The sequence below is a fragment of the Vespula vulgaris genome, chromosome 11, assembly GCF_905475345.1.
Source record: "Vespula vulgaris chromosome 11, iyVesVulg1.1, whole genome shotgun sequence".
Lineage (NCBI taxonomy): Eukaryota > Metazoa > Arthropoda > Insecta > Hymenoptera > Vespidae > Vespula > Vespula vulgaris.
In genome coordinates this window covers 4,282,971-4,299,359 of record NC_066596.1, presented here as the reverse complement: position 1 = coordinate 4,299,359, position 16,389 = coordinate 4,282,971, and the positions used below count along the sequence as shown (strand labels likewise).

At 34.0% G+C, this 16,389-nt stretch overlaps 2 protein-coding genes and 1 long non-coding RNA gene across 3 annotated transcripts; 1 reads left to right on the top strand and 2 right to left on the bottom strand.

Moving 5' to 3' along the window:
• Window positions 1-3,062: 3,062 nt before the first annotated feature.
• On the bottom strand, window positions 3,063-9,052 carry LOC127067829 (uncharacterized). The gene is made up of 19 exons (XR_007782761.1): window positions 8,899-9,052; window positions 8,686-8,838; window positions 8,509-8,625; window positions 8,260-8,412; window positions 8,047-8,199; window positions 7,870-7,986; window positions 7,657-7,773; window positions 7,408-7,560; window positions 7,195-7,347; window positions 7,018-7,134; window positions 6,805-6,921; window positions 6,556-6,708; window positions 6,379-6,495; window positions 6,130-6,282; window positions 5,953-6,069; window positions 5,740-5,856; window positions 5,423-5,643; window positions 4,920-5,327; window positions 3,063-3,474 (listed from the first exon to the last, which is right to left on the bottom strand). It is a non-coding gene; the product is annotated as an uncharacterized LOC127067829 (long non-coding RNA).
• Window positions 9,053-10,728: 1,676 nt separating this feature from the next.
• On the top strand, window positions 10,729-14,034 carry LOC127067825 (pseudouridylate synthase 7 homolog). The gene is made up of 5 exons (XM_051003190.1): window positions 10,729-11,068; window positions 11,191-11,700; window positions 11,781-13,056; window positions 13,125-13,276; window positions 13,380-14,034. Exons 1-5 carry the CDS (start codon window positions 10,879-10,881, stop codon window positions 13,778-13,780), a joined length of 2,529 nt encoding a protein of 842 aa, XP_050859147.1. The 5' UTR covers window positions 10,729-10,878; the 3' UTR covers window positions 13,781-14,034.
• LOC127067828 (zinc finger protein 239-like) lies at window positions 14,034-16,381 on the bottom strand. The gene is made up of 5 exons (XM_051003192.1): window positions 15,284-16,381; window positions 15,020-15,187; window positions 14,765-14,934; window positions 14,471-14,636; window positions 14,034-14,412 (listed from the first exon to the last, which is right to left on the bottom strand). Exons 1-5 carry the CDS (start codon window positions 15,288-15,290, stop codon window positions 14,174-14,176), a joined length of 750 nt encoding a protein of 249 aa, XP_050859149.1. The 5' UTR covers window positions 15,291-16,381; the 3' UTR covers window positions 14,034-14,173.
• Window positions 16,382-16,389: the final 8 nt, after the last annotated feature.

Here is a 16,389-nt window from a genome sequence, read left to right as displayed (position 1 = left end):
AATAAATTATTCTTAAATTTTTCTATACTTAGTCTGTTTATATGTTGCAGTATTATCAGATATGGAAAATGTAAGTACTTTAATGTTAACTTACAATTAGAGTAAACAGATTTTGAAAAAGTCTTGAAATATGCAGCCATTCGCCCGGTAGTACTTGCGTTATATGACTACATATATAATTTATTTATAGATTTTAGATATGATTTAGACATTCGATATTTCGCAAGTACTACCGACCCAGGTCCCACCGCGTGGAGGTAGCTGCATCTGGGGACCCACGAGCTAACGGTGACTCTACTCTAAAATTCGCGTGACCGGCGTGATCAAATAATCGACGATCTATAAAACGGAGTCCCCGGTAGGACTTTTAATCGCGCCCGAACACTCCCGAGAGTGTTAGAATAACGGTGACTCTACTCTAACTTCGCGTTCGCGGCGTCCACGTACCAACCGAGAATTCAGGTCGCTAACTGGAGGAGGGTCAGTCCACGCTTACGGATAGCAAACCATACTACTCGGAAGCACGTAAACCGACACACGACCGGTCATTTATTCGTTTTAGCAATTAAACGAAGTCCATTACCGTAGGACTTTAAATCGCGCCCGAGAACACCACGCCTGTGCCCGCCGACCCAAGCGCGAGTCTTCTTCCTATCCTACCCGTACTCGCGTCTAGCAATCGATTATGAACCGAACCTTTCGACGATGTATCGGCGAAAGTCCGATATATCGAAATCCATGAAGAGGAGGAGAAGCAGAAGAGAAAACCGGACATGCGCGCACGTGAAACATAGAAGATAGAATTCGGAAGAAAAGAAAGAGAGGATATCCGAAAAGTACAACGAAACACGTGCATGTGTGAAAACGATGAGATAAAAGAAAAAAGATGGAAATAACACGCGACCAAAACCAGAGTACGAATATCGAGCTCGATATTTTGATACTCAAAGAAGGAGACCCGCACAGAAGCCCACGCCCAAGGGCCCATCCCAAGGGACCCACCCGAAAGAAACTATTATAATTAATTATTATAAAATTATATTTTTGAATAAATAAAAATGAAAGAATGCATTTATTGCAGAATATATGGAAGATGTACGAATGAACGTAAATTGAACGTACTTCGAAATTTAGTTGGAATTTGATAGAGAAAATCTTGGAAAAATCTTGAAGAACGCAGCCATTCGCTCGGTAATACTTGCAGTCTATGAGTTTCCGATGTATCACGAGTACTTCCGATCCAGGTCCCACCGCGTGGAGGTTGCTGCACCTTGGGACCCACGGGCTAACGGGGAATCTACTCTAAAATCCGCGAACCGAGATGCCTTTCCGCTTCGGGAGCTTCGGGCTTCTCAGCAAACTGGAGATGTATAAAACCCCGCTTACAGATTGCTCCACTGTCCACACCGTCAGCTTCAAACATCTCGAGACACGACCGGTCGTATCTATCATTCGTTATTTCAAAGATCAAAACGAAGTCCTCGGTAGGACTAAATCTCGCGATCGCGAACACCCACGCGCGTGCCGGCCGTCACGCACGTGAGTGTTTTCCCTATCATTCGCATACGGAAGCAAGGAGACATACCCTTTCTGCTATATAATTCCTATATAATAGAGATTATATGCAAAAAGGTTCCTTTAACTTCCGTGTAAAAATCCCACGATGATAGGTCCAGCGATCACCTAACTTGAAACAGAAAAAGAATAAATCAAAAAGAGATAATTATATGCAAAAATAATATGCAATATTATATGCAAAAAGCTATTTATATATAAATATACATTTAAAATCAAAATACAATTAAAAAATAATATTAATAATTAAAAAATTAATTAATGATTAAATAAAATAAGAAGAAAACAAATATATGATTAAAATTTCCCTGTAAAAATTAATTTAACGATGATCGGTCCTTCGATGATCTAATCTGAAACAGAGAAAGAATATAAAAAGAAATGAATATATGAGCAAAAATTAAAAAGATAATAAAAATTAAAGATAAAAGCAAAAATTAAAAAGATCATGAAAATTAAATATAAAAGCAAAATTTAACAGATAATGAAAATTAAATATAAAAGCAAAAATTATATGCATAATTATATACAAAAACTTCCCTGTAAAAATTTATTTTCACGATGATCGGTCCCTCGATGATCGGTCTCTCGATGATCGGTCTCTCGATGATCTAACCTGAAACAGAAAAAGAATGAAGGAAGAAGAGAAAAGGAAAAGAAGAAAACAGAAAAGAGCAGAAGAAAAGAAAAAGAGAAAAAGACCTGTTGAAGATGCCGAGATGGCAGCCCGCTCAGAGGCCCACACCCAAGGGCCCCTCCCAAGGGTCCCACCCGAAACTAATAATTAATAAAAGTTTATAAAAGTAATTAATATAATAAATAAAAGTATATAATTAATATAATTATCAATAAAAGACAAATTTTGATATATTCAATTTATTTAGCTTTCAAAATATAACTAAAAATTTTAAATGTAATTAATTTAATGTCTAATTAATATTAAACAGAAAAGAGATTTTGGAAACACATTGAAATATGCAGCCATTCGCCCGGTAGTACTTGCGTTCTAACTAAATTATATTTATAATTTAGTTACAGACTTTAGATAATATATATAATTCAGAAATAGATTTTAATATATCGCAAGTACTACCGACCCAGGTCCCACCGCTTGGAGGTTGCTACATCTGGGGACCCACGAGCTAACGGGGACTCTACTCTAAAATTTGCGTTCGAAATATCTTTCCGCTTCGGGAGTTTCAGGCTTATCAGAAAACAGGCTTATCAGTTCAACTTAACAGATGAACGAGACCCTGCTTACGAAAAACTCCACCGTCCACACCGTCAGCTTCAGACATCTCGAGACAAGACCGGTAGTGTCTATATTTCGATTTCAAAAATCAAAACGTAGTCCTTGGCAGGACTTCATCTCGCGTCCGCGAACACTCACGCGCGTGACGACCGACTTTTTTGTTTGAGAAATAGATAAAGAGAAAGTCTAAAAGTAGATGAGCAAAAGAAAAAAAATCAAAGAGAAGAGCAGAGCAAGAGAAGAATAGAAAAAGGAGAAAAAAAAACAGGAATATCCGTGCGAGTGCGAGAAAGAAAGATAGAATTTAAAAAGACATCTGAATATCTTGAAGATCGTTTCACCCGGGAAAAATCAAAGTACCCAAATCGAGAGAAAGTAGAATAATTAATCTCAGGTAATTGTTTAAATTATTATATATCTATGCGTTTAAATAAATAGAAATATATATAATCGATAGAAATGCATGTAATAAATAAAATAAATATGCTTATAATAAATATATAATGCTTATACATAAATAGAAATGCTTATAATAAATAGAAATATGCAGAATGAATAAAAATGTATAATAAATAAAGAAATAAATTTCACGATGATCATTCCCTCGATGATCCATCCCTCAATAATCCATCCCTCGATGATCTGACCTGAAACAGAAAAAGATTAAAAGTAAAAAAAAAAAAGAAAAAGAACAGGAAGAAAAGGAGAAGAAAATAGAAAGAGGAAAGAGCTTCTTTGCAAGATACTGAGAAGGTAGCCCGTCCAAAGGCCCATACCCTAAGGCCCCTTCCCAGGATCTCACCCGAGAGAAACTTGAGTAATTAAACTAGAAAAATTAATTTAAAATAATTTGAAGTTGAGACTATTATATACAGTTCTTCGCATTATATGTAGTCATTTCATCATCGTATATATATATACGTAGAAATTGCCTCACATCTCGGTGCGTTTCTTTCAATTCCATATGCATTTTTATTCAGTGCACATTAGAAAGAAAACTTTAGAAAAGAAAATGTAAAGAAAAGAAAAATTTACATTTCGATTTTAATAATAAAAATAAATAAAATATGTAATAATTCGATTCGCGTACGCCAATGTGGGACCGGACACGGAGAGTTACGTAGTCTGATTTTCTGAAATCAACATTATTACTACATAAGAGCATTTTGAGTGACCACATAGTAAAATTAAAATATGACTAAGAGCCATTCTCGAAGGGTTCTGTCGAACCTTCGAAAATAACTCAATAGTTTAATAGTTGCCCTCTTGAGCCACAATTCGTGGGGGCCTCTTCGGCATATAGCCTCTTCTTTGCTTCGTGCCCTAACAACTACTATAGAACATTCGAACTAACGTCAATATCAAGAAACTAAAACCATCTTTTATTCTAAAACGTGGAAGGAAACTAATAAATCTAACGCAACTCTAAATCAATCCTGAAACGAAAAATGGAGAAAGCATAGAAAGAAAAACGAGAATTAATATATTAATTGCTGAAAATCCTAATCTAAAAATTGATTAGCTTATTCTATGTTCTACGCGAGATTCTACAAGTCTCTTTGTCTTTTATCAATGACTCTACTCTATTTTATTCTTTCAAAAGCAATGACTCTATTGAGACTTTTCTTTTATTAATAAAATTGATTAATCTTTATATAAAAATGTAATTAAATAAAATCATTGGACACTCCTTCTTACAAGCGATTATTCTAATTATTAGAAAAGAAATTATACAATTTCGCTTGTAATCCAGAGACTATCCATCGCGAATGTCTTCTTGCTTATTCATTATTAAAATTCGCGAATATCGCGATTCTTTACTATTTTCGCAAGAGAAAATTATTTAAAAATGCATTTAAATATACAACATTTCAAATAATTATAATTACCGCGTTTAAACAAGAAGACTCTATCCTGATCTAATAAATAAATCAAAAAATAACAAACTATTCACGAGTAAATTTCCGAAGAAATTTACTCGAGGTCACTCAATGCTCTTGTACTAATTAATTACAACCAATCACTCGTGCCGATTCGGACCTTTCGTCCTCGACATGATTGAGTGATCAGAGGGATTTAAAAATTAACTTACTACTTAAGAAGTTCTGCGATGGCTCCAAAACACTGGACCGCGATTTAGGTCGAAATTGAGGGTGGATGATTTGTAGTTGGTTGAAAATGAGGTAGGTCGACATCGAAGTTGGTCGAGATCCTCTTCAGTGATGCACTGACTCTAACTCGCGGTAGTTATTTATTAACGAACGATCACTGAATTTAATTCGCGGAACTCTATTATATTTTATAAATTCAGTCTGTGCGACTGTTAAAAGAGCAAATAACTTTACGAACAACACTGACTCTAAAGACTGCATTGCACGCAGTCTATTCAAAAACACTTATGGTTTAAATCGCGAAGCGCGAACGAACAAACACTGCTTCTACTTCGCGATAAATTTATTTTAGCGATACTAACACTCGATTACATCTGCACAACGTGGTTCTGAAACAAAAATATAAACGAAATAATTAATATCATTGTTATAATGAAAACTGTATAAATCCGTTAACAAATATATGATAGAGAAATATACTTACTTTAAGTCTTCGTTAATACTCGCTCCATTGACATCCTCCGAAAATTTCTAAGTCCACTCGTGCAGATAGATTATCAAAGTCCTCCTCCGAAAGTGAGAAAATTTCTAAGTTCACTCGTCGGAAGACACAGCGAAACTGAACTAGTAACTGGCAAAGTCGACTGAAGGTCCGAGTTTGTTGTCGTCACGGGTGGGAAAGTATCCCCACCACACCATTTCATCCTAAAATAAAATAATTCGCATAGAATATTGAAAGAATGAGTAATATAATAATATATTTACATTAACTCTTCTCTATTACTTGCAAAGGACACGTACTACGAGAACTCCGATGTGTACTCGTCGAAATTCAAAGCAATACTGAACCATAACCTGTGAACCGGTCCGATTATATTGTCGCTACGGGTGGGAGAGTATCCCCACCACCATTTCATTCTAAAATGAAACAATTCGCATAGAATATTGAAAGAATGAGTAATATAATAATATATTTACATTAACTCTTCTCTATTACTTGCAAAGGACACGTACTACGAGAACTCCGATGTGTACTCGTCGAAATTCAAAGCAATACTGAACCATAACCTGTGAACCGGTCCGATTATATTGTCGCTACGGGTGGGAGAGTATCCCCACCACCATTTCATTCTAAAATGAAACAATTCGCATAGAATATTGAAAGAATGAGTGATATAATAATATATTTACATTAACTCTTCTCCATTACTTGCAAAGGACACGTACTACGAGAACTCCGATGTGTACTCGTCGAAATTCAAAGCAATACTGAACCGTAACCTGTGAACCGGTCCGATTATATTGTCGCTACGGGTGGGAGAGTATCCCCACCACCATTTAATTCTAAAATGAAACAATTCGCATAGAATATTGAAAGAATGAGTGATATAATAATATATTTACATTAACTCTTCTCTATTACTTGCAAAGGACACGTACTACGAGAACTCCGATGTGTACTCGTCGAAATTCAAAGCAATACTGAACCGTAACCTGTGAACCGGTCCGATTATATTGTCGCTACGGGTGGGAGAGTATCCCCACCACCATTTAATTCTAAAATGAAACAATTCGCATAGAATATTGAAAGAATGAGTAATATAATAATATATTTACATTAACTCTTCTCCATTACTTGCAAAGGACACGTACTACGAGAACTCCGATGTGTACTCGTGGAAATTAGAAGCAATACTGAACCGTAACCTGTGAACCGGTCCGATTATATTGTCGCTACGGGTGGGAGAGTATCCCCACCACCATTTAATTCTAAAATGAAACAATTCGCATAGAATATTGAAAGAATGAGTGATATAATAATATATTTACATTAACTCTTCTCTATTACTTGCAAAGGACACGTACTACGAGAACTCCGATGTGTACTCGTCGAAATTCAAAGCAATACTGAACCATAACCTGTGAACCGGTCCGATTATATTGTCGCTACGGGTGGGAGAGTATCCCCACCACCATTTAATTCTAAAATGAAACAATTCGCATAGAATATTGAAAGAATGAGTGATATAATAATATATTTACATTAACTCTTCTCCATTACTTGCAAAGGACACGTACTACGAGAACTCCGATGTGTACTCGTCGAAATTCAAAGCAATACTGAACCATAACCTGTGAACCGGTCCGATTATATTGTCGCTACGGGTGGGAGAGTATCCCCACCACCATTTCATTCTAAAATGAAACAATTCGCATAGAATATTGAAAGAATGAGTGATATAATAATATATTTACCTTAACTCTTCTCTATTACTTGCAAAGGACACGTACTACGAGAACTCCGATGTGTACTCGTCGAAATTCAAAGCAATACTGAACCGTAACCTGTGAACCGGTCCGATTATATTGTCGCTACGGGTGGGAGAGTATCCCCACCACCATTTAATTCTAAAATGAAACAATTCGCATAGAATATTGAAAGAATGAGTAATATAATAATATATTTACATTAACTCTTCTCCATTACTTGCAAAGGACACGTACTACGAGAACTCCGATGTGTACTCGTGGAAATTAGAAGCAATACTGAACCGTAACCTGTGAACCGGTCCGATTATATTGTCGCTACGGGTGGGAGAGTATCCCCACCACCATTTAATTCTAAAATGAAACAATTCGCATAGAATATTGAAAGAATGAGTGATATAATAATATATTTACATTAACTCTTCTCTATTACTTGCAAAGGACACGTACTACGAGAACTCCGATGTGTACTCGTCGAAATTCAAAGCAATACTGAACCATAACCTGTGAACCGGTCCGATTATATTGTCGCTACGGGTGGGAGAGTATCCCCACCACCATTTAATTCTAAAATGAAACAATTCGCATAGAATATTGAAAGAATGAGTGATATAATAATATATTTACATTAACTCTTCTCTATTACTTGCAAAGGACACGTACTACGAGAACTCCGATGTGTACTCGTCGAAATTCAAAGCAATACTGAACCATAACCTGTGAACCGGTCCGATTATATTGTCGCTACGGGTGGGAGAGTATCCCCACCACCATTTCATTCTAAAATGAAACAATTCGCATAGAATATTGAAAGAATGAGTGATATAATAATATATTTACCTTAACTCTTCTCTATTACTTGCAAAGGACACGTACTACGAGAACTCCGATGTGTACTCGTCGAAATTCAAAGCAATACTGAACCGTAACCTGTGAACCGGTCCGATTATATTGTCGCTACGGGTGGGAGAGTATCCCCACCACCATTTAATTCTAAAATGAAACAATTCGCATAGAATATTGAAAGAATGAGTAATATAATAATATATTTACATTAACTCTTCTCCATTACTTGCAAAGGACACGTACTACGAGAACTCCGATGTGTACTCGTGGAAATTAGAAGCAATACTGAACCGTAACCTGTGAACCGGTCCGATTATATTGTCGCTACGGGTGGGAGAGTATCCCCACCACCATTTAATTCTAAAATGAAACAATTCGCATAGAATATTGAAAGAATGAGTGATATAATAATATATTTACATTAACTCTTCTCTATTACTTGCAAAGGACACGTACTACGAGAACTCCGATGTGTACTCGTCGAAATTCAAAGCAATACTGAACCATAACCTGTGAACCGGTCCGATTATATTGTCGCTACGGGTGGGAGAGTATCCCCACCACCATTTCATTCTAAAATGAAACAATTCGCATAGAATATTGAAAGAATGAGTAATATAATAATATATTTACATTAACTCTTCTCTATTACTTGCAAAGGACACGTACTACGAGAACTCCGATGTGTACTCGTCGAAATTCAAAGCAATACTGAACCATAACCTGTGAACCGGTCCGATTATATTGTCGCTACGGGTGGGAGAGTATCCCCACCACCATTTCATTCTAAAATGAAACAATTCGCATAGAATATTGAAAGAATGAGTGATATAATAATATACTTACATTGACTCTTCGTTATTACTTGCGGAGAATGCGAACTGCGAAATCTGCGATGTGCTCTCGTCGGCGTACAAAAGGAAACTAACTCGACAAAAGACAAAGTAAATAAAAGTCGTATATGTTTATATTACACAAGGCCGATGATTCCGAGGTTAGAACTTTTAAATATTAAAACTTTTAATTACAATTATTTTAAGTTTCTCTGGCGTTACGATCTTTGTAATGTTAAACAAATTCATTATTGTTTAAATATTAGTTTTTTTTATTTAGCGTACATTAACAATTGTTTAAATAATTGTGAAATTATCGAAAGTATTAATTTCTAAGATTTCACGTTCGGAAAGAGAGAGCTGCGATCCTCCCTCCTCGGAGTACGAAAGGAGACTAACTCGACAAAAGTCAAAGTAAACAAAAGACGTATATGTTATATCACACAAAGCCAATGGATTCCGAGGTTAGAAATTTTAAATATTAAGATTTTTAATTACAATTATTTTAAGTTTCTCTCGCGCTACGATCTTTGTAATGTTAAACAAATTTATTATTGTTTAAATATTAGTTTTTTTTATTTAGCGTACATTAACAATTGTTTAAATAATTGTGAAATTATCGAAAGTATTAATTTCTAAGATTTCGCGTTCCGAAAGAGAGAGCTGCGATCCTCCCTCCTCGGAGTACGAAAGGAGACTAACTCGACAAAAGTCAAAGTAAACAAAAGACGTATATGTTATATCACACAAAGCCGATGATTGCGAGGTTAGAATTTTTAAATATTAAGATTTTTAATTACAATTATTTTAAGTTTCTCTGGCGTTACGATCTCTGTAATGTTAAACAAATTTATTATTGTTTAAATATTAGTTTTTTTTATTTAGCGTACATTAACAATTGTTTAAATAATTGTGAAATTATCGAAAGTATTAATTTCTAAGATTTCACGTTCGGAAAGAGAGAGCTGCGATCCTCCCTCCTCGGAGTACGAAAGGAGACTAACTCGACAAAAGTCAAAGTAAACAAAAGACGTATATGTTATATCACACAAAGCCAATGGATTCCGAGGTTAGAAATTTTAAATATTAAGATTTTTAATTACAATTATTTTAAGTTTCTCTCGCGCTACGATCTTTGTAATGTTAAACAAATTTATTATTGTTTAAATATTAGTTTTTTTTATTTAGCGTACATTAACAATTGTTTAAATAATTGTGAAATTATCGAAAGTATTAATTTCTAAGATTTCGCGTTCGGAAAGAGAGAGCTGCGATCCTCCCTCCTCGGAGTACGAAAGGAGACTAACTCGACAAAAGTCAAAGTAAACAAAAGACGTATATGTTATATCACACAAAGCCGATGGATTCCGAGGTTAGAACTTTTAAATATTAAGATTTTTAATTACAATTATTTTAAATTTCTCTCACGTTACAATCTTTGTAATGTTAAAGGAATTTTTTTCACAGAAAATAAAACTTTTTGAAAAATTTAAGAAAATATCCTAGATTAAACCTTTGTCTTTAAAGAGTCTTTTTTTGAGACTTCGTTCATCAAAATTGGTCAAGAATTACGCCTGTTCTTATTGTTGGTGTAAACTATTATGAAATCTGAGGTAATGGTCATCGCCTTAATTAAATCTGTGCAATTGTATTATCCCAATTATTTATGTAGATGTTAATAAAATTGGTTTGTCTAAAATAAAGAATCGGACATTTTGAATACGACGCTTAGTAGCTCGTAGTACACGTTCCGTCATCTTTAATGGCGCTGTTTACAAACGGTAGAATCACGAAACATTCTTCCATCTGCAGGTAAATGTTCATTAGTTCATTAATGATCATATACTGACATGTTCTATGCATGGAGGGTAACCTTTAAAAAGGTGTTGAATAGATGTCAGTATGTTATATTGAATATAATGTTGTATTACATAATATAAACAAATTTAATATAGAGATATAATACTAGTTGTTATTTATCAAGAAATATACGATGGCAGAAATAAATACAGATAGCAATGACTCCCAAACAACGCACGAAAGGATATCTCGTAATCGTGGACGTGGATCTGGCAGTAAAAATCGCGATACATTTTATAAACATAGTGATCGACGAAATTGTGAATCCTCTAATTCTCGAGAATCAAGTAATAAATCAAATCGAGCTGGATCATATGGAGGTGGTGAGTTTTAATTATTATGTTTAATTTAGTTTCATACAAGTTAATACAGATAACGTATAGTACATATTGTTCATTAAAACAATTTAAAGACAAGTTAATTATGTTTTAATAACTTCGTATAGGTTCCCGTGATAGCAATTTTGGTCGAAAGCCATATAAACGAATCTGGTCACATATGCAAGGAGATGGGAAAAGAAAGCGACTGGAAGTTGGTAATCGTCTGAAAGAACCTGATATTGGTGTGACAGAATTTATAGGAGATCATCTTGGTTTCTCTGGTCTAGTTAAAGAAAGATACAGTGATTTCCATGTCAATGAAATATCTCTTGATGGTGAGATTGTTAAATTAACAAATCAGGATATTCCTAGTGAACCTCAGGAAACAGAAACTTTAGATGATTTGAAGAATTGTGTATCTGATACAATATGGGAACAGTTACAAACATTAAAAGGAGAAGAATCATCTACTTCTAATATTGAAATTGATGTTACCGATATAGACAAAGATGGACGAAGAAGTATTCATGAAATTGCTAAAAGACTGACAAATGTTAAGAGTCAAACTATTGATCAAAATGGCAGAAAGCTTATGATAATAATGAAAAATACAAAAGAAAATACAAATACAAATGGTAAAATCACTTGAATTTAGTTGAAATAAAAATGTATGATTTTTTCTGTAAAATATTTTTATTTCACGTTATTTTATTAGCCTACAGGTTCCGTATTGATGACAGAGTTAATTGGAAAAAACATGGAGGAGATTATTGTTACTTTTCATTACATAAGGTGAATATGGATACTATGGATGCTTTAAATCAAATGGCCATGATGCTACGTATTAAACCAAATAATTTTAATTATGCTGGAACAAAAGATCGTAGAGCATGGACTACTCAATGGGTTAGTTTGAAAAAAATATCTCCTAAAAACATTTTACATGCAGGAAATGCAATACGTGGTGCCTATGTGGGAAATTTCAAATTTGTAAAAGAACCACTTAAATTAGGTATGTTAACTGGTAATCGCTTTAAAATCGCGATACGAAATGTTACTGCATCAAATGAAGAAATTGAAAAAGCTATGATATCGTTACGTGATCGTGGATTTATTAATTACTATGGTCTTCAACGATTTGGCACAGTTGCTGCCATTCCAACACATGAAATAGGAAAAAAGTTGCTTCAGGGTAAATGGCATGAAGCAATCGATTTGATTTTAAAACCACGAGAAGGTGAACAAGATAAAGGCTTGATAGAGGCAAGGAAAATATATGAAACGACAAAAGATGCATATACAGCATATAATAAAATTAAGAGATCTGATAAAATTGAAGCAACTCTTTTAAAGGGTCTAGCAATATGCACAGATAAAAATCCTCAAGGTGCATTAGATATGATACCAAGAAATATCCGTTTAATATATATTCATGCTTATCAAAGTTTTATATGGAACCATATGGTATCTAAAAGAATAAGAGAGTTTGGTACACATCCTATTGTTGGTGATCTGGTGTATCAAAATAATTTGGAAGAAAAATGTTCAGAGGAAAATGCAGAAGGTGCAGAAATGTGTCAAAATAATAGTGAAAATAATAGTTTGGATGATGATAATGATGAATCTAGTAATTCTATGAAAGAAGATCAAGACGAAATGATGTCTGAAATGTATGAAGAAGATAATAAAAACGATAGCAAAAAATCTAATAATGATATAAAAGAAGTTACAAATGCTACAGAAATAAGTCTTAAGATAGAAGAGAAAACTAATAAAAATAATACTGTTGAAAATAAAGAAGAGCAGGAAGATACTCATAATATTCCTTTGGTCAAAATTCTTACTGAAGAAGATTTACCAAATTATACATTAGCTGATATAATAATGCCACAGCCAGGATGGAAAGTGACTTATCCTCCATATGCTAAACCTTGGTTTGATGAATTTTTAGCTAAAGATGAATTAACTACTGATTTAAGACAAAATAATAAGTAAGTTTCACATTTAAAATGAAATTACTTTTTACTATTACATAAACTATGCTATATATTTTTTATAGGAAATACAGTTTGGGTGGAACTTATAGAAAAATATTACAAATTCCATTAGACTTATCTTGGAAAATCATGCGCTATAAAGCTAAGCATGATGATCTTATTTCCAGTGACATCGACGAAATGAAACAAGTTACTCCTCCGAAAGATAATCCTGGTACGTAAAATATGATTATTTCTTAATTTCTATTTTTATGCTGCTTATTTTTTCGTTTTAATTTTTTCGTATTAATTTTTTGTTACAATATCGTTACTTTCAGACGGAGAATATAAAGCATTGATACTAGAAATGAGTTTAGGAGCAAGTACCTATGCCACAATGGCGTTACGTGAAATATTAAAGCACGATACGTCACCTCAAGTACAGGCTGCACAATCCGCAGCTCATGACGCGCTGGTAGAAAAAAAAGAAACTATTGCTGATGAATCAGAAACAAATAGCGGTGATAAAAATACTCAATCAAAAGAAGTTGAAAAAGAAGGATTAGAACAATCAGATAAAATCGATGAGAAAATGGATGTTGATTCAGATCCGAAAGCATGTACCGGAAACGAAAAATGTTTAATCGAATTTGAAACAGAAATGCAAGTAGAACCTGCGATTGATGAAATAGAAATGAGTGAAGAAAAAGTAACTGTAAGTGACTTTAGCGCTAATTAAATATATTTTTCTTTAAGCATCTAAAATGCTACAAATACTTTGTTCCTGTTTATCAGTACACGCTATAATAATTAAACACTGTGCATAAAAACACACTTATTTTTGTTTAAAGAAACAGATTTTTTATTTTTTGTTTACCTAGAAACTATCGTGAATTAAAATTAATTCGAAGCAAAGCAAGATTTATGTAAAAACAAAAATATATGTATTTGCCTAATATATGCGAATAAATACATTTTTTCTTCTTTATTTAATCCGAATTGTACCTAATTCATTCTTTTCCCAACAAATTCGTAATATTATAATCGATATTTATATAAACGCATATTTTATAATTACAATTATATGCAAGATATTTTCATAAAGTACCAGTCATAAAATACAATCTACGTATTAGTATTGCAAGGGTAGCCATGAAGTCCAAGGAAAAATGGTAGAAGGTAACTGAAGTGCGTTCGTATTTAAAAATTCGAACCTTACATTATCAACTCTCGAAATCGCATTTTCAACATTTGCAGAATCTCTTAAATTAATTATAGAAAATTGCGAATGATGAGTTCGCTCGTGTGTTCGCAAATTTCCGATAATCGAGAATTTTTTGTCACATACAGTGCACTGATAGGGACGATCGCCTAAAAAGCAAAATCTTATTTTTTTGTTCGTAATAATTATAAAAAGTAAACACATTACCGTTGTGTAATTGCATATGATGATGTAGAGCTCCTGGTTTGCAAAATCCTCGATTGCATACAGGACATCTCATGGGCCAATTTCCGGTATGGGAATATCCATGTGCTCTGAGATCTCCAGGAGTCGGAAATGAACGGCCACATTCGTTACACTTATGTGGCTTTTCCTGTTTCATTATTAGCATAAAAATTTATTTACTTTAATTAGATGTTAAAAAAAATCATATGTCAAAAATTAAGTTAATTTTAAAAATAAGAATACATCTATATAACTGTTCAATTATTAATTAACAACCTTATAATGAGTCATACGATGATAATACAAGTTCGAAGACGCTGTGAAACGTTTTCCACAAATAGGACACTCGTGAGGTCGTTCTCCAGTGTGTATTCTTGCATGTGTGTTCAAAGAACTACTGGTGCTAAACATTTTACCACATACTTTGCAACCATGTGGTTTTTCACCTACCGATGTAAACAAAAAATGAGTAAACACAATTGTATGCTAAAAAGTGAAAGTTAATCTCTCATTTTCTTTACACAAATATACCTGTATGTGTTCGCAAATGTCTCTTTAGGAGAGACGGTCTATCAAAATTTTTTCCACAAGTTTGACAAGGCAAACGTCGCTGAAATTTCGAAGTATCCGTCAAATTAACTTTTTTTTCAGTTGCGCGACAACTCAAATCTAATGGTACATCTTGCATAACGTCCCAAACTGCATGAAAACAACATCAATTCATTGAGCCAAAAGGGAGCGAAAACAAACCGTGTGGTAAAAAGAAAAAAATATAAAAAAGAAGTTTTTACTTACCAGACATCACAATCACTTATTTTGGAACGATCTATTTTAAATCAATTTTTAATACTGACTTAGGAAATTTTCCAGTAGTATTTCAAAGGAGTTAAACAGTAGAGTGTAACCGATAGGTTCGTAATGCCTCGAGGAAGACCAAGTCTTACTACCCCGAAGAAGATTACGCGCGTGATTACAGGTGAGAAACAGGATAGGGGCGACGATACCTCGGCGCATGTCGGGGGCGGCGTTCTTCCGGAGGGCGGAGTTTGATAAACCTTTTGATAATGTACCGTACGATCGTCTGTAACATTTCGAAATACCCCATAATGAGTGCCATCGCCATCAACCCCTGTATGAGAAGAAAAATAGAGTCACCGATGACAAATGATATACTTTGAGGAATCATCTATAAAATCGCCTACGCTGGAAAACATTTCTGAACGTTTTAGATGTAGTTTTTACTATCTTTAAAGACAAACTTTGATGAAAGCAATAATTTATTTGTCTGATTATCTGAAGTATAATAGACAATATACAATATATTAATTCACAATGATTACTTATTAAATCTATTCTTCGAATTTTATTAGTAATAAAAGTGTCTATGTTGAAAAGTATATCAGAGTATACCAAAGGCAATCGCATTTTATATGCAGATTATACATGCAAAAATCAAAAGTCATTCAGGTTATCGTACTCTGGATTCGATATGAATTTAAATTGTAGAACTTACTGGCTATGTCAGAACTGCTATGTCAAACCAAACTAAAATAAAAATTCTTTCTCAAAGTTTTATTTCATATTTGTATTCTTGATTATTAAGAAATTTGTCAATATATTATTGCCTGTGTATATGAATTGACTCATACACCGGAGGGCCGAGAAAAAAGCTTATAGCCTTAATTACTCTTCGAAATCGAAGTCTTTTGTTGATCAACGGAGTAACGCGTCGTCACGGTATCGGCGATTTTTCACAAATATTCAACCGGAGGTGAGATAATTCGTCGTGTGGCATCGAGACGCCGGACGTCCCGCGGTGCCGTTCCCTCGTTTGTCACCCACCGAAGGATATTAACGCTATTGAAGTCTCCTTGGGATCTTTATAAAATGCTCCTTCATCG

Bases quoted from the DNA above. Each gene is read 5' to 3' on its own strand.
- LOC127067828 (XM_051003192.1), bottom strand. The intron at 14,935-15,019 runs GTATATTTGTGT...TTACATCGGTAG, and splicing joins ACATTTGCGAACACATACAG to GTGAAAAACCACATGGTTGC. The intron at 14,413-14,470 runs GTAATGTGTTTA...TTTGCTTTTTAG, and splicing joins TCATATGCAATTACACAACG to GCGATCGTCCCTATCAGTGC.
- LOC127067825 (XM_051003190.1), top strand. From the start codon at position 10,879: ATGGCAGAAATAAATACAGATAGCAATGACTCCCAAACAACGCACGAA. The intron at 11,701-11,780 runs GTAAAATCACTT...TTATTTTATTAG, and splicing joins AGAAAATACAAATACAAATG to CCTACAGGTTCCGTATTGAT. The intron at 13,057-13,124 runs GTAAGTTTCACA...TATTTTTTATAG, and splicing joins GATTTAAGACAAAATAATAA to GAAATACAGTTTGGGTGGAA.